Source organism: Lycorma delicatula, chromosome 1 (assembly GCF_047948215.1).
Source record: "Lycorma delicatula isolate Av1 chromosome 1, ASM4794821v1, whole genome shotgun sequence".
NCBI lineage: Eukaryota > Metazoa > Arthropoda > Insecta > Hemiptera > Fulgoridae > Lycorma > Lycorma delicatula.
The window spans coordinates 150663411-150690486 of NC_134455.1; the positions used below are offsets into that span (position 1 = coordinate 150663411).

At 26.4% G+C, this 27076-nt stretch overlaps 1 protein-coding gene across 4 annotated transcripts in view; it reads right to left on the minus strand.

Annotated features, from left to right (window-relative positions):
- Positions 1-2893: 2893 nt before the first annotated feature.
- Khc-73 (Kinesin heavy chain 73) overlaps positions 2894-27076 on the minus strand; it is a 489570-nt gene continuing 465387 nt past the window's right edge. The window contains exons 34-36 of one of the 4 annotated variants that reach the window (XR_012756224.1): positions 8555-8749; positions 4161-4477; positions 2894-3796 (exon numbers count right to left, since the gene is read on the minus strand). Coding sequence is in view for 1 of the 4 variants with exons in the window: in XM_075364813.1 (XP_075220928.1) it covers positions 8694-8749 (56 nt within the window). In the remaining 3 variants the exon portion in view is untranslated. The other 3 variants (XR_012756222.1, XR_012756225.1, XM_075364813.1) reach the window with 3 other exon arrangements.

Here is a 27076-nt window from a genome sequence, read left to right on the forward strand (position 1 = left end):
AAAAAAAAAAATCAAAATGTGTGCAAGAACAAATCAATAACAAAATTTTAATTCAGGGACAAACTCTTGAGACATATTTTTAAAAGACAAAACACTTGATATTTATACTAATAAGATATAAGGATATATACTAATATAAGATCAAACAGAAAAATTAGTAAACAGCAGTTTTAATAATTTTAAGTCTAGTAAATTGAAGATTTTAATACTTTTTAGCAGTCCTAAAGTTATCAGTGAAACTGGTTTTTTTATTTATACTCATCTTGATTACTGTTAACACTACTACCGCAAAATTTTTTCACAGGTATCCAAAGCGTTTCTAGATCATGTAATTTCATAATGAATTTAGCCATACAGGATTTACTATGCATTATCGGGTCTGCTAATAAATGAGAGATCTCATCAATTAGTTATTATCAGTTTATTAGAAATTAATTTGATTTTTAATTTAGAATATACATTATTTTAACAAAGTGTATAAATACATTAACTATTATTCAAATAACAGTTTCCTAGATTTTTAGTTTTAGTAAATAATACTGGGCAATCTTTTATGCCAGTAGGAACAAACAGATGAGTTACTTTAAATTATTGTGTTATTGTAAATACAGCCGCATTTGTTTTAGTTTTAACCAAAGAAAATTATTGTTTTCATTTCTATATATCCTGGTAAGTTTTCCCTCATCCATGAATAACATTTGAGAATAGAATATAAGAAAGAAGTCTACATCTACGTTTTGCTAAAGCATTAAACATGGAGACCATTATGTGTGCCAGTTTTTAGCAAAGTGCTACAGATCAATGAACACAGTCAAATGAATGACACATAAGAAGTTAAAATTGGACTAGAGAAACATTCTTACCGGTATAAGCAATGCTACTAAAATATAGGATGGACTATGGCTGCAACATATAATTTTGCTCCTCAATAGCTATTTGAAGATGCCAGATACAGGTTTTCATGTCAGAATAAAGTAAACTACCTTTTAGTCCAACTGACAACCTTTATACTACATCACGATTCCTGCGTTTTAAATGTGATAAGTTTGTATAAACGTTTCTGTTATGGTTACAGCTGATGTGCGTCTGAACACTGGTACTGGGGCTCTCAATCAAATATACGAGGTGCTGTTCCTTGAACTAATGAATGAATCACTACTAATAATTGTATCTGTATTGCTGAAGTCTATGCTGCTCTTCATTTGTTAAATTTAATAGGTAAACTACCAGGTAGGTTATAGCTGCTTGAAAAACACAAACAATAAACTCATATTGTAACAAACTATGAAAAATAATTATAAAATTTTGCAGACATAAAAAAGAAAATAGATTTTTATGTACAGTATACAAAAGAAAATAGAAACAGTAAATGACTGTAGAGGGATCCCCAAAAAAGAAAAAAAAATTAACCAAGGTGGGAGTAAAAATCCATCGGTCAAGAAATGAATAAAAAAAATTGTTAAATAGAAGTGACATAACTTTTAAAACAAATAAACAAAAGTACTATATATATATACTGCATACTCTCCAATATTTATTTAATACTACAGTAATAATTACATGCTTACACCTGATTATAGTTACTCAACTGGTTTTTTTTATGATTAGAATGAATATTGTAGCATCTGAAAAATGTTACATAACTCTGTTATGGAAGTTGGCGTAAGAAGAGCAATATGAAAATTAGTTTGAATTGGAATGACTCAATCAATTAGAGGACTGAACAGTTGAAGATATATACTTATCAGACACTTTAGTGCAAGATTATTCTTACAGTACTTTACACATTTCACCAAAGAGAGCAGCAGTATTCTCTGATGTGGACCCTGAGGCAACTTATTATTGTCAGCAGTAAAGCTGCTGAACACTTATATCTATATATATAGTGTTAAGATCTGATTGAAGCGCAAATTTTCTGTAAAACAAAATGGTATACACAGTATCATGTAATAACAGAGTTAATTGTTGTGCTTTTTGAAGATTGTGATGCAATATCAAATTACATGTTGGCTGTTCACAATTAACAAATTAGAGGTAATTGCTGAAAAATATTTACAACAACTAAAATTTAGGAAGTAATAAAGAACTGTACCCCTTGTGCAACAGTACAAGGAATTACAAATATTTGTAAGAGTTAATAAGCCATTGTAGAGCACCGAGAAGTTTCATTATGCGTCAAGAGCACTCTACTGCATCAGAATTCTGATTAAGATGCTTATTTTCTTTTTGTACATATTTTATATACTTGGATATAGTTTTCATATTTTATCAGGATATACTGATAATTTGTAATTATACTTAGTTGTAAAAACATCCTTTACTTATTACTAACTAGTATTACATTTTTTTTTACCTTGTGTCACTGAAGAGTACAATTTTTACTTTCATCTACTTAACATTAAGGTGAATGCAAGTAATGATAGTGAGAGTAAGAATAGAAATGCAATAAGTTTGCTTTAAGGGTTTATGACTAATGATTTTAGTCATTAATCACTGCCTTAATTAAGTCTGTAAGGATGAAAATAATTTTTAACTTTAAGGGAGGAGTTCAATTTTAAATTTTATGTAAATGCAAAACTTAGTTCAGCAATATCATTGTCAGCACTCTAATTTTGAGATTATTTATTTATTCTGAACAGGTATAAAACTAGTCTAATTCATAAAGAATTTTTTTTATATGAAGATGTAAGATTATGAGTGTGACAAGAATTAACTTCTTTCACCATGGCTGTAAACTCAACAGGAGTTGGTTTTATCATATCAACCTGACATTTCTGATGCTATTTAATTACTCTAGTAAGTATAACTAAATTTACATGAAGTTATCACTGGGTATTGGGTAAATACTTCACAAGGATGACTGGTTAAAATTGAATAAGACAGAGAAGAAATTTCTTTAATTTATTTTATGATGACATTCAAAAATGTTACACTGTATGCCTTAATTTTAAGATCAAATAAAAAATAAATAAAAGGTTCTGCTGATACCAAAGTTTAGCACGCAGGGTGAATAATTTCATTTATAGCATGCATACGTAAATACATACATACAATCATTTACACATTATCTACTAATATAGACCATATGATCTGTTAATTTACAATAGGATATTTTAAATTTACAAGAGCAAATGATAAGATTATTAAAATAAACAACATAATTAGAATGAATGAAGCATTTACAAATTAAAAATATTATTTATATATACAAAACATTAATTAATTTAGTCACTAGATACACAACCTTATAAAAATATTGTTTTTACACAGTACTAAACAAAAGATGAGAATGTACATAATTAAGTAAAATGAATATTTAAACAATTAGCAAAATCTAATATAGCACTTTTCAACCGTTTGTGGAACCATTCTTCTTCTCTTTAAGGTCACTTCTATTAGATTATTACATCACTTAAAAATAAATTTAACCCTAACACATAGAATCAACTTAAAATAATACAACTGAAATATAATTTAAAGATTGTCTGAAATTAAAAAAAATTAGACAATTAGCTTAACTAGATTAATTAACTGAACTTTAACACAGAAGAAATTCATGAAATTATTTTCCTTTGTGGAACCAGTTTTTTTTAAGTGAATGAGTACGGTTTTGCATCAAGTTTATGTATAAATAAACCACACAAAACATTCCAAATATTTAGAATGATATGAACTTATAATTTTTATACAGATTTCTGTTGGATAATTGACAGCACAATGATAATTTCATTTTTAACATATAACATAACTACTATGAATAAATTATTCTGAACTCATTCTTCTCAAAATTAAAATTCTGAAAAAATTTACAAAAGAACAATAGGTTACTGTTCATTAATACAAATCAGTATTAAAAAAAGTAGAATAATTTACTTAAATTAAGTATTTTTAAAGAAAATTCCCTATATCTACATATATGTATAATAATAATTAATCAGACAACCAAAGAATTTTATAATTTAAAAATTCTGTCTAGCAAAAAAATTAATTCGCAAAACTGTAACTGCAAGAACAAATCTTTGAAACAAATTTTTTCACTATACACAACACTTTTTCAATATAATTTTATTACAATGCCATTAATTTCTTTGATCAAACTGACAGTGAATTAAAAATATGCACTAACTCTACAAAAATATAACTTATTTTCAACTACTTACAATGAACAGACTTCAACATATTTCAAGTGCAGTAGTTCAATTTTAAGGTGGCTAAAAAATGCAATCACTTGGACGTTCAGAACAGTAAATTAAACAGAAACCAATTTACAAAAAATTAATATATTTACTAATCCCAATATTTTTACAATTAACTATTCAAAGATCCAAAAGCCAGAACCAAGTGAAATATAAGAGAACAATATAAATAAATAAATCAACTGTGATTTATTAATAAATTCATTTCATAAATAAAATCAGATATTTGTAAAAAAAATTATTACAAAAGATAGATAACATTTTTTGAGCGCTCATAAGACCTGAAAAATTAACAAAAAATATTTTTTTTTTTAATATACTAATAAATTAATTTACATGCTACATAGATTTCTACAAAAATTAAAATTTTTAATGAATTCATGATAATGTAGCTGTTAATGAAAAATTCACTTAAACATTATATCCACCACATAAATTTGATTGTGCACACACTTATGAATGACAGAGTGAACTACACTAATTCAATATACTGAAGATGCTTAACCACACAAAACGTGGTCTTATTTCCCAAAACCTTTTAATGGTACTATTTAGAACTGAAAGGTTTCAATTCTAGTACTCCACACAAATGTAGCTCTTTATCCAGTGTAATTATTATCTTCATATCACTTTTATTGTACACTTACAAGTAGCAAGCACTAAGAATATTGCAATGGAACTTGCAATATTCTATAAGTCTATAAATAGCAAAATATTAAAACTTTTTAAAACCTAACAGTTATTTACACAAATCTATTTAAAAAACATAGTTTAGTAAAATAATTATTAATAAAAAAAAACAATTCTGGTGAAAACTCAATTTATAGTGAAATAAAAAGGTACTTCCAGAAGACTTTTTCAACGTATTTATTTAACCATTTGTCATTATTATTTATGGTTCACAATTTTTTTTAAACATAGCACATTTTTAAATTTCATAAAATTTGAAGATTAAGATTCTTCTAGAAGTACACATTTACACATAATTGAAAGCAATTCTTTTTTTTCAAACTTTTGACATTTTGTTACTTGTACCACTGAATTCAACATATTCTTGTTTCCTTATGTTAAATGTAATATTCCTCAATTGTTCTCTATGTAATGTGGTATTAATCTCTTATATATAAGAAATTAATTAATTTCTGTTTAATACAGATTTGTTTTAAAGTTGGAAAAATGGCAAACAAAATAAGATCACTGTTAGTGATTTTAATAGTTAAAAGACTGCTCACAGAAATTTGTATAACAGTATGTCAGCACCCAAAAGGAGCACATTAATCACTAGTCAAATGTTAGGTTCTCTGTCAATCATTCATTGAGGGGGTTTTGAATTCTCATATTTACTGTTAATAAGCAGTTTAGATGTAATGCTGCACAAATTAGCTTACAGATATGAAATCTTCAAAAAAACAAATCTAACATAATAACGCCAAAAATGTACTTTTTAAAAATTACATATAAAAGACATAAAGAAGACTATGAACATACTTAGTTAATTTAATAATACCAAATAATACTTTGGAGATAAAAGTAATTCATGGTATTATTCTGTCACATTGCACCCTAGACATCAACAAAGTAAGCTTCACACCCATGTAATCAGTGTAACAGCTTTTCATCTATATACTTCATTCTTAGTTAGCAGGATTAATCCACTGACTCATAAGGAGTAAACTAGAATTACACACACTTTATATCACAATCCACTCAGCTCCTTGATCACAATCTATTGTGGTGTTGAAGTGGATGAGGATTTATTGACTAGGTTGTAATCATTTAAACAGTTTTTAAACTATTTAAATTATTCATTTTGAGTGAGGAACTGAATGAGATAACTAGTTTATTTAAAGAGCTAATATAACATTTTAAAAATGAGCACATATGGACCTGAAATTAACTGAATAAATAAAGAGGAAATAGAGGTAAATCTGACTACAATAAACAAATTTCCAAACCACAGAAGTTCAACAGTTAAGCTCATCATTCCCTAATTCAAGAGATTTTTTTTTTGTTGGCAACAACCCAATATCAATTCTGTTAACTACATGTTCCTTCATAATAGTTAAGTAAAATTAAGTATAATTATACACCTTCAAAACAAATTAAAATCTACTAATTTGTTTTAATGGTTTACTAAACCAAATTTAAGTTATTATTAAACTGTTTTATCACCATCAACATTTTTTAATTACTCTTAAACCATCTCTGAGTCATTGGTGCTGTAGTTTTGCAGTGCAGTTCTAGCTGAAGTTAATTTGTTTTTTTAATTAGCAACTGTTTAGGATGTTGTCAAAGAAATTTACTGTTTACGACATCTAAAAAAGCCACCTTGTTAGTTTAGTAAATTATGACTATATTTTTTAGTATTTCATAATTTTAAATGTTAAAACGTGATCCGCATTTATGAATGTTACAGTATCAAGGCATGTTAATATGTTTATTAATTTCTTTCTATCAGATGGTTAAATGCTGACTCTATGTTAGTATGGAATGCTTTTACACACCTTTGTCTGATGCTTTGTCCAATAAGAGCTAAATTCAGTTTAGTTTACACATTCTTGGGGTATTATGTTTGCTTGGTGACCAACTACTGAATTTGATAGTTTGCTTTGTTTTTATCCAGGGAACTACTACACGTTACTCATTGTTTTCTGAAATCTTAACCAGATTAGTACTTTTTGGTATTGGTCATGTTTACTTTTATGTACTTGTGTAGAAGTTAGCCAACAAGTATGTTGTTACACCATTTATGTAGCAAATAAATGCTACATATTTTATAAAGTTGAGTTCTACGACATATTCATATGAATGTGTCAAGCAAAAATCCTTTTTAATCGTACTAAAAAGTAGTGGTCTAAAGTGTTGTCAATTATCATTACAGGTTTCTTGAACATTATGAATTCTTGTTAGTAGTTTATGCTGCTTGTAATGGTGAAATTAAGTAAATACATTTGTTTATTGAATTTATACTTACATTAAGGGTTTAAATTATGTTACTTGTTTTAGTGTTGTAGTTGACAAAAATACACTAACATAAATAACTGATATTTTTATCTTCACCCACAAACAAACACAAGCATAAAAACTCACATACATCTTATGCTAAAATACCAAATGAGTAAACACAATTCAATTCAAATATTTCAACTACATCCTAATTATATGTCTTCCCAGCTAAAATTACACTGTCAGCAATTACTTCAGCTGGAACTGTAGTGCATATCAGCAGGACTAGTGTCACTGAAGATAAGTGAAAAAAAATTTGATCTGTAGTTAGTTATAAAACAAAAATTAATAATTTTGTATAATGTTGATCGTGATGAACAACACTGTAAAATGTACTGATTTCTGTTATGAAATAAGAACACCATACTTGAACAACAAAAATGGTAATGTATAAGTAAAATTCATGAAAATTTTTCAGTAGTACTATAATACTTTCTTCATTCCATAAAGTATGTTCAAAGAAAAGAAATCCTCTTTAAAAGTACAACGCTTTAATATTCCATCAATAGCTATGAGTACTTCAGAATCTTATCTCACAAGCAGTTCAAGCACATCAAAATATACAAAACAAATCCTTAAAACTAAAAATGCACAACAAAAAATTTCCTATAGTTTACTATATCTATGTTTCTATGACCAATTTCCCACATATTAGAAATACCTTTCATGATTTTATAAGAATTTTTTGGCTCTAACATTACCATTCTCCATTCTTTGCATTAATTATCTTCAAAGTTAACTGTGATTAAATCATGTTTTGACATACAAAATCACATGCATGTGATTTAGTTTTCTTCAAAATAGACACAGTAAAAAAATACATAAATACACTATTTCAAAAAAGAAATGGTTTAAATCTAATATACAAACCGGTATCAAATTCAACTGATGAAGTAAAATGGGTGGTAGATTAACGCATTCAAAATTAATGTGTGTACACATTCAAGCATATGAGCGAGTATATCACTTGGTCAGTAAACTAAGAGAAGAAGGTAAAACTGATGAGGTGAATGTAACATTAAAATTGGCAAAATAGCTTAAAAAAAAGTTAATTTAAGATAAAAGATGAGTTGATAAACGTGTAGAAAAGTAGTTTTTTAACACTTTAAAAAAAAATCACTAGGTTGTAAGAAAGTATAATTAATAGCACTAAAAATAAACAAATAAATATATATTAGTGCAATTAATTATACTTTCTGATAACTTAGTGATTTTTTTTGTTGAAAATGTGTTTAAAAACTTCTTTTCTACATTTTTATCAATTATCATTATATATATATATATATATATATATATATATATGCTGCCATGGATTCTATCACCTAAAGCAACTTTATACGAAATATGCTTACCTCATGCATTAACTAAAGCACTTTCTTATTTGGTTTTAAATGAAGCTTTAAACAGCAGCTGTTAATAAAGGAATAAGCAGTTATAAACAATTTTAGGGTTGGATTGCTTGAGTGATATTCCTAATAAAAAATATATTTATCAGGAACCATTATAAAATCTGTTTAATTTTCTTGAAGGCAGTATTCTTGGGATACCTAAAAAAAAGTTGAGTAAATTATGTTATAAAAATAAACAAAAATATTTAACTTACGACGGTTTTTTTCACATAAGATACATATATGTTTAAAGGTGTACTAATGGAAACTTAAAAGTACATTGCAGAGTTCACTTATTTGTTACTATTTTAAATTATTAAAGTTTTCTTTTTGTTGTTCTAAAATTATATAGTCGAGTACTGGAATAATCTTTTGGATTTTCAAATAGAAGCAACTATATCTGGTAATATGCAGAATAAATTAAGAATTTGATTTCTGATATTCCGGAAAGGTCCTAAAGAAACTTGCAAGAAATATTTTTTTTTATTATTTGTTTAACCACTCAAGGAACTACAGTTACTTTTTTTTGAAAGAGATTTTATGGTATGTGAAATATTCCAAGCCTGATTAGAATTGAAACCTATAACCTTCTAAATTTCTTTCTTAAACTGATTTCATCTATAAACTTCTACAATTTCAAACAACTAATTAGAGATTTATTCTAGTGAGTTATGTGATCTGATAAATTTGTTTAATCAAAAAATATTCTACACGTAATGTAAACAGTATAGTATTATCGTATCAAATCCATTACATATTTTATAAATTTTTAATAATACTTTATTTTACTAAATATTTCATGTACATAAAGTTAACCAATGTTTTGCAGATCTGTAATAAAAAAAGTGATACACATAGTTGATACTTAAAAAAATAATTTATAAACCAATCCTACGCGAACATTAAATAAAGTATTAAATTTCTTTAACACATCTATGAAGTCTGTAAAATGTAAAGTAAAATTTAACTACAACTGAATTACATATTTTATTAAATGTGTTTTATTGGTTTTTTCTTTTATAAAATTTGCCTACTTTCTTAGTTATTTATAATTAAAATTTCTTGTTTATAATTAAAATTAAGTAATGCCATTTTAAAATTAAACTGAAGATTCAGTTAACAATTTGATGGTTTATCACATCTTTCCACAATTCTCTCTTACGAGCACCATAAAAGATAAAAATAAAACAATTATGTTACTTTTCTTTTTAATTGTATACTGATTTAAACAACACTTATCATTTCATAATATTATTTTCTTTTACAGTAGCCACTCCAAACAGCCAATCAAGGCTTTAGAATAACCTGTAGCAAGATAACAGACCTTTGACTTACTTTTATGTATTCAGAACACAAGTTATTTTCAAACTTCTTTAATATTTTTGAAATGTTTTCCTATAAAAATTATTTCACTAAGTAATATAATAACAAAATTAGATCAGTCACTCGATCAGAAATTTGATTCTTTATGACTGATCTTTACACATAAATCCAATGGTGCAGCAGAGTAAACATGTATTTTTTAATTTTCTGCCATAAAAAATCAGTTGAACTAGTAAAACTATTTCAAAAAGAGTATATAAAATGCTTGATACTTTAATAGTGCAGTGCAATATATAAAATAGTTTATCCTTGGAATAAAAATTATTAACACCATTTCAACATTTTGAACAAAGGAAACCTGTTAATGGATTCATAAATCTGGAATTTTTTTTGATTAAAGGTAAGAAAATTTGTTACAATAAAACTATGATAAGTATATTTTACACAACCAACTTTCAATTACACACAATACATATCAGAGAGGGAATTACCAATGAAAACGTACAGCAAAAACTGTATATATGCTGAATTTATAAAGGTCATGAACTATTATATTTCTAGCGCTGCATGAGATACTTATGATAAAAAATAGTAAGTTCAGATATCAGCTATAAAATCTTAAGATTTTACAAAATGATAAACACACAAATTTCCAACTACACTTATTTATAGAAATATAAATTGGTTTATTTTAGTACTTAACAAAATTAATGAAACTACAAATTCTGAAAAAAACAAGGTAGTAAAATATATTAAATTTACATTTACTATCTGTCACACACAAACTGTGCATTACAAATTTGTTGATAAGTGTGTTCTCCACGAATGAAAACACACCTATCTGGCTCTGGGACAAAACTTCATTTGAAACTACAAACACTGTGCAATGTGAAATGCGGTATAGTAATGAATCATGACTTATATTTGAAACCACACTGTTTGGTTTCAAACTATTTCCACCTCCTGCATATCAAGGAACATTTGACTCATAACAGAACTTCATATCATGAAGTTCAATGTAATAAGGATTAAAGCAAATATTTTTACAGTAAATTTCCTTTCACACTCTTAACTAAAACATATGAATATTAACAAATATTAGAGATGTGGGTTTTACAGTAACAAGTCTATATAGTTGAAATCTGTGTTACAAGGCGAGTAAGGACCTACAAATGAAGGAAAATCAATGAGTAAGCAATAGTAAAACATATACCATAATGTAATACTGCTTTATAATTTTTATTTTTTTGGGTAATATACAGTTGAGCAAAATGGTTTAGCCACAACATGGATAAAGAGCTAAATAATTGAAAATCTCTTTTTAACAAGTTCAATGCAATTGCTGTTCTTGGAATGACATTTTTCACAGATACATTCCAAATAGTTAAATAATCTCTGTAACACTATACAATCACTGAACAATATACATTATCATGCAATATTTAATAAATCATTAAAAAGATGTATACAAATGCTTTATAATTAAATTTTAAACCACGTATATATAACAATGTATGTAAAAAAAATTACTGGAGTCAATTACACTTTTTGTTCAAAATTCCTAAACAATTACATAAAATATAATTCTTGCTATTAAAATTACTATAACAATATGTATTGCTCATAAATCATAAAAAAGAAACACATTTTTTAAACGTACAGAAAAATTGCCTGGTACAAAATATTCAGTTTCATAACTACTTGAGGGTTAGGCAACACTATTAAATGACAATGACTGATATGGTGATGCAAAACAGATTCTTGAGAATGAATAGAAATAACCAATATTGCTGTGACCTACGACTTAAATTCTTCTGCAGTAACTTTGCTATATTAGTTAACCAATGTTATTTAACATCGGTTGTCACCAGTGCTACATAAAGTTTGAGATTAATTAACAAATAAAAAAATTTCTAAATTACCCAGTAACATTTAAATTAACAGTCAATTACAATAACAAATAAAGGAATTGGCAGAGATTTTTTTAAAACAAGGTAATAAAATGTATTAAACTTGTAAGAATAACCTTATTTTTTAAATGGACATACTATATAAAGCACAGTTTAATATAAACAAGAGAAATTCTAATAGTAAAAATAGATTTTTACATAGATCATCAATATTTTTAATGTATGTAAGCAAAACTTAACTGATTCATAATCTTTTAATTTAACAAACCTTATTACCTTCAATATATATTAGGTTATTACGTATTAGAACTTTTTTTTCTGATAACAATCTTTAAATAGAGTAGAAAGTACAAAAAAGAGATGGTTTAAAAACAGATATGTTTCCATTTTACTTTTTTGCTACTGTACTTAAATAAAATATTGTAAAAGGTGATAAAATTATCTTAAAATGAAATTTAACTGATTATACCTCAAGATGGACGGTGAATAAACGATCAATCATATCGTTAGAACAATTGTTAACGAATAATCATATAGGAATGACAAAAAAAACTTTTTTAGACAATTTTTTCAAACACAGTTTAAGAAATTAGTAAAATTTGATTTCAGAGTGGAAAACAATTGCACTGCAAGACAAATGATTTAAAGTTTACAATCAGTGTTTTGTAAGAAAGACAAATTTAGGATCACATATAAGATATTTAATTCATTTAGAACAAAATCTGTTAACAGTTTAGCTATTGAATAAAAATTTACATGCTTATTGGCTACATAGATATTCATGTTTTACTCACAAGGAGTAAATCAGCCAACTTAGAGCCATTAACTTATAGAAATGTTAAGTTTTTTAAACAACCTCCGATTAATAGTTTTAAATTGTAGCAAAACACACATTTACATAAAAATTTACAATCAAGAAAGACAGTTTAAGCACCACAAACTAAAAACAGTAAAACAAAAACAAATTACATTTTCAAATAGTATTATTACTCAGACGGTAATGCACAAAAGTTTCCACTTAAGATAAATTTAACTTCAAAGCATGTGTTTTGTAGCCAACACTTGAAACAAAACTACTGATATCTATAAAGATTGCAACTGTAAAATTTTGTTAATGTGAACTATTGCCTAGCTTTATTTTTATTGCTTTATTGCATTATAAATAACCCCCATATAAAAAAATTATATTTTTCAGTAAAAAAATTTTGAAACATCCTACTGCAGATATTTTTAAATTTCCAATGACAGCTGTACATCAATATTAAAGTCCTTACAAAAATAATTTATTAAAAAATATACATCTACTTAAAAACTAATAAATATAATCTAATTATCTTTATAACATAGTTAATCTTTTTAAAACCACTTAAGAAACTGAAATAATTACAATGCACTAAATGAATAATTCTTACAAGATCAAGCATTCAATGAGATGTTTTTCTCACATGAAAAGTTAAATGTTGCACATAATACTGCTACTTTTATGGATGTGTTTAGACATTAAATAAATATCAAAATAAATTTAAGTATTGAATAATGCTCGAAAAAAAATATACTTTTATTCTAATGTAGCTATAGGCAAACCTGGATTTACATATCAGACTCCTACTCATCATTTTAGCCCTATTCTTATCCTCTGCTAGATTATCCAATTCATTAATTAATTCCCTTAATTAAATAAAGTCCCTTGATTTTTACTGAATACACTATATTTTACAGTTTACTTATTCACTGATAATTTAATGGTGATAACACATTTATTTTTTACGAATAAACAAATGCTAGAGCTTAAAATCTCAATATTAACAAAAGAAATGATAATTCAGACACCACATTTAGAGTACATAGTAGGCATTAATCTTATAAATGCATGTCCCTAACCCAAAATGTATCTGCAAAATCACATTTATAATTATTACTCTTACCACTATTATCAACAAATATTTCATACCATCATCTCAATAATTAATTACTAATTTTTTGTTATGGACATTATGCTTATGAATATATTTAAATTAGAATTTATATTTTAAGTTTGATTAGTTGCAGATTTTTCACAAACTAATGTGACTTTCTCTTTAAGTAATGGTGCTGAAAATCGTACCGTGTAGTAATAAGAAAAGAACACTAACATGTTAAACTTAGATTGAAGTAGTATTTATGAAAACAAATAACAAATTAGTAACAAAACAGTATGTGTAAATAATGACAGTATAAACTAAAGATTTTTAACACAGAAATACATAAAGAGCTGTATAATCAGGTTATGAATAGCCACAAGCAATTTTATTTATTTATCTTAAAAAAACACATGCTCTTAAATAATGGGTAAAAATTAGAAAAAAAACTGATGGCTGTAAAATAATGTACCTAATTAATTAAATATGTTCATAATAAAATAAGATAGTTTAGAGTTTCTTTATGTATGGTATGTAATCAATAGACCCTTAAATTTTTACTTGAGAAGAAGGCACGAGTACTGAACTGCTGATAGTCTACTTGTTAAAAAGCTGATAGTCCACTTGTTTGTGAGCTACATATGATCTACAAACAGGAATTTTTTTTCCTGGGCGTACAACGAATTGTATATATACAATAAATACTATACACATATGTATATATTTATAAATAAAAGTTAACAAAAAATATTCAATGGAATAGTTCCAATAATGTGATAGTAATTTTATTCATAATAATGTACAATACATTTTTTATTCATACTTACAATAAATCCAACCACGATGAGGATTCATATTATGATTTAGCAGGGAAAACTATTTTATTATTCTATTCTGTTAGTTTCATATTTGCATATAAATCATATATATATATATATATATATATATATATATATATATATACATATGATTTAAATGATCACGCAAAAGCACACAGCTAGTAAAATCTGATAAAAGAGTTGCTCAATGTATAATGTCAAAGCCAGTCAGTGTGTTTCCACGTCTCATTTTGCTACTCAGTTAATACCAATATGTTTAGCTTTTTGTGTAATGCAATTTGAATAAAGCATCAGTTTTTTAAAATGTCTTCATCTTTTTAACTTTCAAAAGTTTTTTTACTGATACCGTAATTAAATCCACCTTCATTTTCATATTTGTAAAAGCTTATAATTTTCAACTACAGTGAACAATATTTGATGCACGATTCTTTTTTGAATGATATTTAGCCACAAATTATAAAACCTACAACTATAAAAACCAAAATATAATACTGAATGAATAAACCAAAATTAGTTATCTACTATCACTAACTATTTAGAAAACCCAACATTAATGATAATTGCAAAAACTCTCAGGAATATCATATTGTATATCTGTACTAGTCAGTTGAGCTTGCAATATTCATAGCACTCAAGTAAGCAATTAGTCTACTTATCAGTTTAATCACTGCAATAATTTAAATTCAGGTAAATGGTAAAATCTCTTGTCAATCCTTTATAATGCCCTTAAAAATTATGTAATTTATAAGCCAAGATCTTTTGGGCATACAAAGATTAGCCTACAACTCCTATGTCCCTGGTCACATTTTCAATTTTCTTGACAATTGATTAAGATACTCATCACATTGCATCTCACATCTTTATGATGATTTTTTTTTTTAACTAATTCTTTCTCGAAGTAGTTCAGTATTTTACATTTACTAAACTTTCATTATTTTTCTAAAATTCTTTAATTTAAATAAAAGAATGCTTATATAATTGACTAACTTTTGAAAACCTAATGAAACTTTTATTCTACAACAAATAGCTACAATTAATATTATTCTGTTTTTTAATATTATTAAAATTCTTAATATTATTCTTAATATTATTCAGGTTTTGAATCACGAAAGTAAGACAAAGCAGCAAGACAGTTACATGCATTTTAATGAAAAAATTTGCAAAGAAATCTGAAGTCTAGCAATCTGGTATTTTAATTATTTGCTTGGAATGTAATGAAGTACCTTTATTTTTAGCATAAGGTGAATGAAATGATGTGTTAAAATCTAGGTGCTTGTTGTGGAACTGAACCCTTTATCTTCTATTTAGCAACCAGTGAAAATGTGGTTTTAGTCTTGTCTGCAGTTATGTTTAATTTTATTGTCTGTTTGACAGGTGCACTCAGCTACGCAGGTGAATAGTAATTTTTGTATTCTAATACAAGTAGACTGTTCAGTCATAAAAGGTGACTTAAGTAAAGCTACTGTACTAATTTATTCCTAAATTTACAAATCATGTGGTTTAAGTTTGTTTTTTATCTTGCACTTGATAATTTTATTAATTTTGGGAATGTACTTGGCAAGATGATAAACATCTCTGATCAGAGCAATCAGTCTTTAAGCTGATCATTGTCTTCCTTACCTATAAGTCCTCATCTACTCTTTCACAGCTGAATAAAAGGTTTTGGGTCATTCTCCATCCTGGTTCTGCTTCAGCATATTCTAGCAGCCTGCAAAGCAGCAACTCTACTTGTGTCTGGGGGTTGGTTAGGACTTTTTACTTTTCAGGGTTATACAACCCTTTCCAGTTACATTTCATAAATGATGCAATTTATAAATACTGATCTTACTTTTTACACTATTTTATACTTATACACTTTAAAAACAATGCTCATCTAGGTTGGTTTATATAACCTGGATAAGGTGGCTGTTTGGTAAAGCAACCTAATCATTAAGCCTGAATCTATTTTCAAGAATTTGAATTCAATAAAAATATAACAATTATTAATAACCAGTAGATACATCAATACACTTCATATGAAAGAAGAGTTAAATTATTCTATATTTTTTTGGATTATGGGGATTTAGTACGTACAGCATTGCCAAACAGTTTTTTGTAATAGAGTTAAAACATTAGACACCTGTGGATGGAAAATTTTTTTCAACCAGTTAGTTATTATCCTGTACCTATGTGTTGATTCATCATATGAATAAGTGAAAGGATTGATCTCTTTTTCAGGCCACAAATAAACCACTATTGTTAATAAATCATATTTTAATAAATAAATGTAGTTTTGATTGATTTAATTTGTTGATTGTATTATATTCCTAAGCATCCCAGTCAGTAATGCCTATTATGTTATTATCTTACTTATAACTTACAACCTATGTAAAAAACAAAGCTGAAGGTCACTCACTGGTACTCTTTACAAATTTATATTTCCTTCAGGCACTTGTGTTTTTATTTAATGCATATAAAATATGTAATTTATAAAAGAGATTCTTCATGCTTTAGATTACAATATTTTATTATTCTGATTAACAGAAGTTTTTCATTTTCCTTTTTAAAAATTTCCAAATAATAAAATTACTTTATTCCATTTTTTTTTACTGATATGTTTGTTTTTAATTTTTATGTAACAGTAATAATGTTCTAAATTATAAGAAATGAACTGAATAAAAAAACCAGAAAATACATTATTTTAATAGAGTTTAAAATAAGCTAAATAAAAGCTTAACTTAGCTTAAAACTGAATAAAATGAAATTATAAAAATTATATAAATCATTAAATTTAAAATGTAGTTAAGTATCATTATACACAAAATATAAACCAGCTTGCATTAAAAGGGACACAAGTTAAAATATTTAAAGAATATGTTTTTTAAAGTATAAACATAAAAATACTGTTCTATAAAAAAAAAACTACAATGACAGAAATGTATTATTTACCTTATAACACTGTGATACTGTCACAGATTGATATTTGCTTTTATTTTTTAAGATAAAATAATCTTATTTGAACTAATTTGCAATTATTTACATAGAAATAAAGTTCGTTGTTGGGTGCATTTACAATGCTTATGCATTGTAAATGGCCACTCTCATGTATTGCAGAAAACTGTTTAAGAGTGGTACTAGATATAATCTGCACAAATTCCTTCAAAGAGGTCTTCACTGAATAAGCAGGTTATTTTAGACTAAAGCCATGCATCTGTACCATTTACACTTTTTTCTAAAACTGTAACAAAATATAGTAAAAAAGAACTTATATATATATATATATATATATATATATATATATAAATCCAAATCACAACTGAATGTAATTTTTGCAATATGGATATTTACATGCACTGGTATCATGGTGTTATAACAATAAATAAATAATATAAACAATATTTTCAATCTTAAACCTTTGTCCATACAATAAACAAGCTACTTAAAATACTAATGAAAACCATTTCATAATACTTTTAGTACATAAAAGAACTAAAGTAATAAAAGTATATAAAGAAAAGTAATAAAATTATGTAAAAAAAAAAAATGTTTTGCATCTAATGTAATAACCAAAACAAAATAAATGACATTTCATTTTATCTTTCTAGGTCTAACAACTATTAAAAAAACTAAAACAAAATTAAACTGGAGATGCTTGTTACATTAAACAGTACACATTAAATCTTAGAAATGTTCTCTTGAAATATATGACTTTAAAGTACTGAATTTGAACTGGACCAGTTTTATCATAGGAAATTAATGGTTAAAAAACGTTTTTGAATAGAAGAATAACATTTTTCAAGTACAAGAAATAAAGCAATAACAAATCATAATTAAAATATTTTATAATCAATAGTAAGCAGTGTGGTAAGGTGTATAACCAAGATTGGCAGGTTTACCAAGATGAGAAATGATCTTCAACTGCTGAGTGACTTCAAATATAGTGTATTTAGTCTGCTCAAGAATAATTTTATTTAATGCAATATGATTGGTAGTAATTTTTTTTAGAGAGTTAAGAAATGTTTTCTAAATGTACAACAAATTAAATATACGAGGCTCGGTTGATAAATTTTGCACACTAGTGTGCTACATAAAGACAAAAGGTACTAGCAAGTTGGGTATGGCAGCACATGATAGCTGAAATCCCCCTCTACAAACCTGCAATAATGTGTTGAAATTTGTTTACCAGTTTGTTTTCAGTAGCAGTTAAAATGGAGTCAAGTATAGCCAATATGTCAACATGATTAAAACAGCGTGTAGGGATAGAATTTTTAACAACAGAAAATATGAATCCTACAAATATTTTTTATCGTTTAAAAGTGGTTAACGTAGTGAAACTGTTGACAGGGGTACTGTGAATAGGTGGGTATTGAAATTTCACGATTGTGAAGCTGATAAAGCGACAATTGAGAACACACCTCGCAACGGACGACCAGTTTCTGTGACTGATGAGAAACATCGAAAGGAAGTGGACGTTTGCTTCAAAGTGACTGGCAAATCACTCACCAATGCATTGCTATTCAGTTAGGCATATCTAAAGAAAAAGTAGGCCATATTATCAAGCAACTGGGTTACTGTAAAATCTGTGCACGATGGACACCATGCAAACTCTGATGGCTCTCCACAAGCTGAAGTTTGAGCCTATTCTGCATCCGCCATACTCACCGGATTTGGCTCCATACGACTTTCACTTCTTCCCTCATGACAAGAGAGATCTCAAAGGTAATCATTACACCACCAACAATGAGGTGAAGGAAGCTGTGGCCACTTGTATCCGAGAAAGACCGCCTGAATATTTTAGTGATGGAATGCAAAAACTTGTCACATGTTGGAGAAAGTTATCAGTGTAAACAGGGATTATATTGAAAAATAAAAACTGCAATTTGTAGCTAAGGTATTGTACTTTTATTCATTTTTTATTCTATTCCAATATCTCTTTTCATTCCCATGCTATGCATAGATATGCAAAATTTATCAGCCGAGCCTCATAAATAAGTACTCTTAACTTGTCCCCACAAATGTAATTTATCAATTAAATAATAAAAATATAACTCTATTAGTGTGGTTATATAACTTTAATGTAATGAAATCATCATTTTTACTTGTTAAGAAGTAAAAAAAAATATACACATAAAACACAAAAATGTTCAGTTGAATTAAAAAATTGATATTATTCTATCACACAACCTGCAAAAAAAATAAAAAATAAAAGAGCCAAATAATTTTTTATCAGTTTACTTTAGCACTCTTAATTTTTTCTACAATAGATTAATGGTGAGTAAAAAACTCAATCCTACTTGCATCAAATCATTTAATGTGAGTATTTTTCGTGAATCATACTTAATTTCAAAATGTTAATTAATTCAAAACTAATCTAACTTATATACTAACAATTGATCAATAAAATGAAAAATTTCCCTCTATTTACTGCCTTGAAGTTAGGAACATAAAAAATATTCAATGTTTATGTGAAGAAAAATTTATATAACTTTCTCAAACATAAAAATAAATATATACAATTTTCAAAATTAGAAATTACCTTCTTAATTGTAGAAAAGTTCTTTTTGACTCATTTTACTACAGCTGTTATACATTTTTCATCAATTTATTATTAGATTATATGTACAATATTAATTTCAATAGTATAAAGAAAAACTGATAATTATGAACTTTATAGCCATGGTTCTCTATTCATGTTCCATGAACCCACTTCCAAGTGTTCCGGTGAAAAATCAAATACACAATTAAATATTATAACAAAATCACAATAATGTAAAGTAGTTTTTATTACAGAATTACAATCAGCAAATGTGAATGACAAAATAACTTTTTTTGTTCTTTAGTCAGAATTCAAATATACAACATGGAGCACACTTCATTTGTGCAATATGCATAGTTTGTTTATCAATATGGTTAACTTGGCAACATTGTGTGCTCATGGCTGCAAGAGAAGGCAATAGGGGAAGAGTAGATGGAATAACAATAAACTATATACCGTAAACAAACTGTGCACATTGTACAAGCGACATGTGTTTTGTGTATATTTGAATTCTGAGAATTTAATGTGAAATTTATTTTGCTGATTCACTTTACAGAGACTACTTTACTGCTAGTACCAATAAAGTTAGAGATGATGCAGAAGAGACAAAAATTGTAACATCAATACAAAATGTCAATCGCTTGTATGATGAATACTTAAAATTCAGATTTACCAGGACTGGAGATATAAGTAGTCCAAATCCTCTCCGAATTGTGTGCAGATGTTAATACATATGCCAACAGTGAATTGGCACCCACTAAATTAAAGCGTCATTTTTTAGTGAACATAAAAATCTTTCATAAAAAAATAAAGAATATTTTAAAAGGCTGCTTGAAACTCAGGGTAAACAAAGAAAACATAGTGAAAAGATTATGAAAATATGAGTAATAAGGCTCAACTTGCATCATATAAAATTGCTGAGTTAGTAGCATTGAAATTAAGCCACATACGATAGTGAAATCTCCTGTTTTATCTGTCTATTGTGAAATTGTAACAATTATGCTTGGAGAAAAAGCAAAGAATGAAATTATGAAGATTCTGGTATCTGATGATACGATTAGCAGAAGACTTAATGACACATCCTACAACATCAAAAACATAATCACAGGTAAACTTGTTAACTTGCCTTTTGAATTATAAGTAGACGAATCAACTGATATAAGTGGAAAGCTGCATCTCTTGGGCTTTATATGATTTATTTATGAACAAAAAATCATAAATCAAATTTTATGCTGTAAGGTATTTTTAGGGCTTATAAGTGACCAGGAGTTGTTTGGACACAATGTCATATTTGGTTAGGTAAAAATTATCATTCAGTGTATTGGTATTTGTAATGATAAAGTGGCATCGATGGTGGGATTAATTAAACGATTTTTGACTAGTGTAAACAATCAATCTACATATAATATTTCATCACTTTTAATCTATAATTTTAATAACAATAGAAGAAAAATCTGGAAAAAGCACTAAAAACATTGTTATTATTTTCCATATTATATCTTTGTGAAGCAGGATTTTCAATGATTTTTAATATAAAAACAAAGAAACACGAGAGGCTGGAAAATTTAGAAGCGAAAACATGAGTAGCAATATCATTTATTAATCCTAATATTGCTGAAATATGTGAAGATCCAAGGTCATATATCGCATTAAAATTGATTTTTTTTTAACCTTTTCCCATCACAATGATCCGTAGTTGGTTAGCGCTCCGCGAAAATATGTTTGTATATGATTGCCTCCCTTCATAGTCTTATGCTACCCTCTTGTGAAAAAATGTCAAAACATTACATTAGATTAAAGACATTTAACAGATTTTGACAATAAAAAACCGTTACAATTGGATATTTTTTATGCCTGTAACAAAAAAAAAATTGAAACAGTACAAAAATTACAATAATTTAATTGCAGAATTTTTTTTGCGCATTTCTACCGCGTTTTTTATTAGCAAAATTTTTTTTTTTTGCTTTGTGTTTATGAAACATAGTTTGCTGATTTTAAAAATAATACTTTCAAGCAAATCGGTTGAAAATTGGGCAAAATAGGATGAAAAACCAGTGTCATAAATCACAGATTAGTAACATATGTTAGTATAAATGAAAGTATATTCAGAAAACTACGTTTTATAAAAATTCCCACCACTCAAAAGGCTATTCAGATTGACAAAAAACCATTTTTACTGTATACTCTTATTCATTATGAATCGATATGTGTTACATGTTTACCGATCTCATTTGTCAGAAAAGATATTTATAGACCTCAAGTAAAAGTGACGTATTTATGACCACAAATTCCTTCTTTTTTTTTAAGTGCTGTATATCATAATTTATTATGTGTTTCAATACATCGATATTTTGCTAGTAAGATAAGCTATTTTTGTAAATAATAATCGTATAAACGTCGTTCAAATTGTGTAATAAAACTGAATCCTTTGTGAATATAAAACAAAATAATCGACTTAGATGCCATATAAAATGATTTTATAACAGCGTTTTAAAATTGATGCCATATATAGCCAGTTCCAAGGCTACATGATCTGTAAAGGTTAAGTATTATAATTTTAACTTTAATTTTTTTGTAAATTTAAAATTAATACAAGCATATGATTACATCAAACTGTATGGGTATCTTATTCTTTTACAAAAATAACACTTTATAGCTTATGTTGTAATGTAATTGTTCAGTGCAAAAATATATCGGAGTTTAGTGTTCCCTAACGTAAAAAGATTGAGAACCATTGCTATTGATGTTTATGGTACTTACAAAAAAAATAATCTAATTAAAAATCAGTAGCTAACAACCAGTTGTATTCTAACAATTTTCAAAATAAAATATCATCTAACAGAGTTAAAACAAAAAATAAAATAAACTCCTTTTAAATAAGCATCAAAATTTATTTTTTTAGCACAATAATAAAGGAACAAGAAAATATATTTATAATTCTTGTGTTTATATGGATGTATCTATTTTATACAACTAAAAATGAAGTACAATACTAACAATTTTAAGAATGATATTATCGAAACAGACAAAAATTCTGTTCAATTTTTTCTCTACCAACCCAAAAAAATCTTATAAATAATTTCTTGTTTTATTACATAACATTTTAATTCTTCAAAGAGATTATTGAATTTACTATTATATGTATACAGGTGAATAAAAAAAAATGCATATGATTTTATTTACAATTTTTTTTTTTGCTGCTTCCAGATAATAAAATAACATAAATGTTACTGTATTGAAGGAAAATATGTTTATATATTAGCAAATTATTGGGAGGAAAGCCTCAATATAGAGAATATTTTCAAGAAGGGGTTCTAATAGAAAACTATCAATTTCACAGATACAATTTAGCAAATGTAAAAGCATTTTATAAAACAGAAAGATGTTTGATTACCTGGTGAAAGAAGTGTACTTTAAATTGAAAATGAATAATTCCATTTAGTTTGTAAGAGGCTGTTTGTTACAGTTTTATGTAAAATGAATTTAGAAAAGAGAATAAAGTTTTCTAAAGGAGAAATATTTCATACGTTTGAAACTTCTTACAATGATGATATTTTCAGTGACTACAGGAAATGTTTGCCAATAAACAATGGTCAAAAAATAAATATGAAAAGGTATAGGTTATTCAGGTATAATTATGAAAGAGGTTATGAAAGAGTTACTTAAAAATTAATTTTAAATTTAAAAGCTTTGAATACAGGATAAATATACCAAAAGTAAATCAGGAAGGAATCACTTTTTATGTTTACAAAATATTATCAACAATAACATAATTTGTAGACTTATATTTTGATTCTGATTATACTATCCAAGCTGAAAAATCAGCTTATGAATATTGTTAAAATAATAATCAAATTTTTAAATTTCAATCTCAATGTTTCAAAATTCAATCCATTTATTAGTCTATTAGCAGAAATTTTTATGAAAAAACCAGAAAAGAAATTCAGTTAATGCTTTATGATTTAACAATAATCCCTTTTTTGTTTTGTAACTTAAATGCGAGTCCTGAGAAAGAGATATCTCTTTCTCAGTGACCATTGTATATACAATGGTCCAGTGACCATTGTATATACAATGGTCACTGTTTATTGTAATCACAGTGTTATCAGAACAGTTAACTTCTTCAGTCTTTGGCAATATGTTTAACAGAAAGCTGAAGATTTTCCAAAAAACATTAGGATTATGAGAGGTTAATTAACAATCTTCTGATTAAATACAGCAGATAATTAACTATAGATTAATTTCTAAAAAAGTTACTTTAACTTCAGTACATTAGCTTGTTTACATACTCTACATTTATTGACACTACAGATGTACATCGGTTCAATTCTCTAATACTGTGTTAATTAATGTCAGATAGAATAGTTACAATATTACTGTTTATTACTGTTGTCTGAAACTAACAGACAGAAAATATAGTTTTTTATGTGCAAATACATAAGATTTTGGTAATGAATTTTACCTTAATTTATGACACTTTTCATATTTATACAACCAAATTTTAAAAATACATTGACAATGAAATCAGTGTCTTACGTCCGTGTTACATAAAAACCATACAAATTATAGAAATGTTGGATATGAGTTCTTCACTTATTTTGATACCATGTTAGGAAAGAAATTTGAAAAGAGAGGAGATGATAAAGAAAAACCATAGCGACAGGAAGTTTCAGCATCTAAAGTACATGCCAGAGGACTAATTTTCAGACTTTTGAATACAACCCACAAGGAAAGAAACAGTCTAGTAACTGAGAAAGATATGGATAGAAACTGGAACAGGCAACTTATCTAATCCAGCATTAAAAAAAGAATTGCTATAAATTAAAATATTTTTTATTTTCTGTAAGGTCAACAAAAAAACCAATTTTCTACTTTCTGATAAAGAAAGATTTTATGTAAAAAGCATAAAAAAACTATTACAAGATACAAGTCATGAATAAGTAATTTTTTTACATTATAAGATTTAAACATACACATAAGCCTTTAAAATTTGTTATTAGAAGTACTGTAAGTTAGCATAAATAAAATATTATAGACACCAATAAATGAACATGGAAAAAATAATGAAGTAGATGACTAAACCATTCATTTAATGAATAACAACAGTATAATTATTATGATAAAATCATGACCATAGTAAATTATGGAAATAAAATTTCACATGTTACATACAGATGTTATTTATACATTGGTAATGAGAAATGTGAGACAAATAAATTATTATATTTATAAACCAATAAACACTTATCTCTTACAAAGCTGGTTACCAAACTACATATTTCATGACTCTAACGAAAGCACGTAATTAAGATAAAAGATACAACCTAAAATAAAACAAATAAATTCTCAAAACATCAAAAGAAAAATTATAATAATTTTAACAACAGTAAGTGTTTCTTAAGCGATTTTAATACTATTCTGAGAATAAAATCAACTAATGTTACATTTAATAAATAAATTCCAAACAAGTCATAGTAACATTTAACCTGTTTATAATCTTCAAAAATTAAAATAAATTATTTTATTATTATTTATAATTTACTGACTGACAAATTAATCAGATTTTATTATTAATAATATTTAAAATCACATTACAGTAAAAGCCGATGACCAATAAAAACTCTATAAAACTATATTACATATATATATATATTTATATATATATGTAAATTTGTGTTAAATTCAATTTTAATAATAATTACATATATTATAAAATATTGAAATAATATACGCATACACACAACACACAAACATTCACACAATTATTTATTCATTCATAAACGACAGCATACATTTTAATTTCTATGGCAAGTACATCACAAATCTTTAAAAATATACACATTTATAGCCATAACTGGACTTACTTTGACTATATTAATGCATTAATGTTGACCAGGTTAAAACATAAGATTTCAACATAAAATGATACAACAAAGTATTAATACATATATTAATTTTTAAAACATGATTTTTAACAATAACATATAAAACTAAACAACAACAAGATTTCAAAATGGACAATGTCAAAGGATGGATTAAAATTTATTAATTATAATATTATTGTTTAACACATGGATGGGCTCAAATTTATACATTATTATAATATATGAAAATCTTACTTAACTCCTCAAAAGTATGTGCATTGTGAAAAATAAACAAAAACAGAATATTTACAACTAAAACTTTCCTCGTTAAAAGTATGATAGTTTATATTAACAGAAGAAAAACTTATGATTACATTACATTTAATCACTTTCCTGCCCGTTTATAAATACAATTAATAAATTAATTACACTCACTTTTAAAATCATATTCACTAATTTTAAGAAAAAGTGATAAATGTATATTTATTTATAATATGTATACGTATAATTTCTTAACTATATACAATTTAAAAACTTTAACAACGAATTTCAGCAAAATAAACTACAAGTTAAAAGATACTAACAAAAAAGGATAAAATGAGCATGCAGCTTAAATATATATATTTAAACAATGGAATGCAAAAATCAGTCTAAAATAAATTTGTAAAGAATGCTTAGTTTTAAATCACATTTTAAGTAAGCTACCTTCTTGCAGAACTTCTAACTATCTAATGAACAGTGTAAAACACACTTACTAGAAGTATAATATGCTGGCAACATGCAGCAAATTGACAGCTGACTACAACTGATCCCTAATGACTAAAACTCAATCGATATCATTACAATTGTTTTACTGATGTTAAGAGAGTTTATTTAATTAACCGGGGTACAAATAACACAACTAACTGTACACAGATAGCTCTTCAAAAGAAAGAAAAAATATAAATAGTAAAGTAATTTTAAGAAATTCATTTAACAAAAAATTACATAATAATGAACATTTGTACAATAATAACAAAATGACAAGTTAATCTGTCAAAAAGGACTGTCACAACTGCCCTCTCCCCGACATCAGATTCTTGCACAGAATGGCAGGACTCCAGCACCTAAATCTAGCTTAGGTACAATAGTATTTGA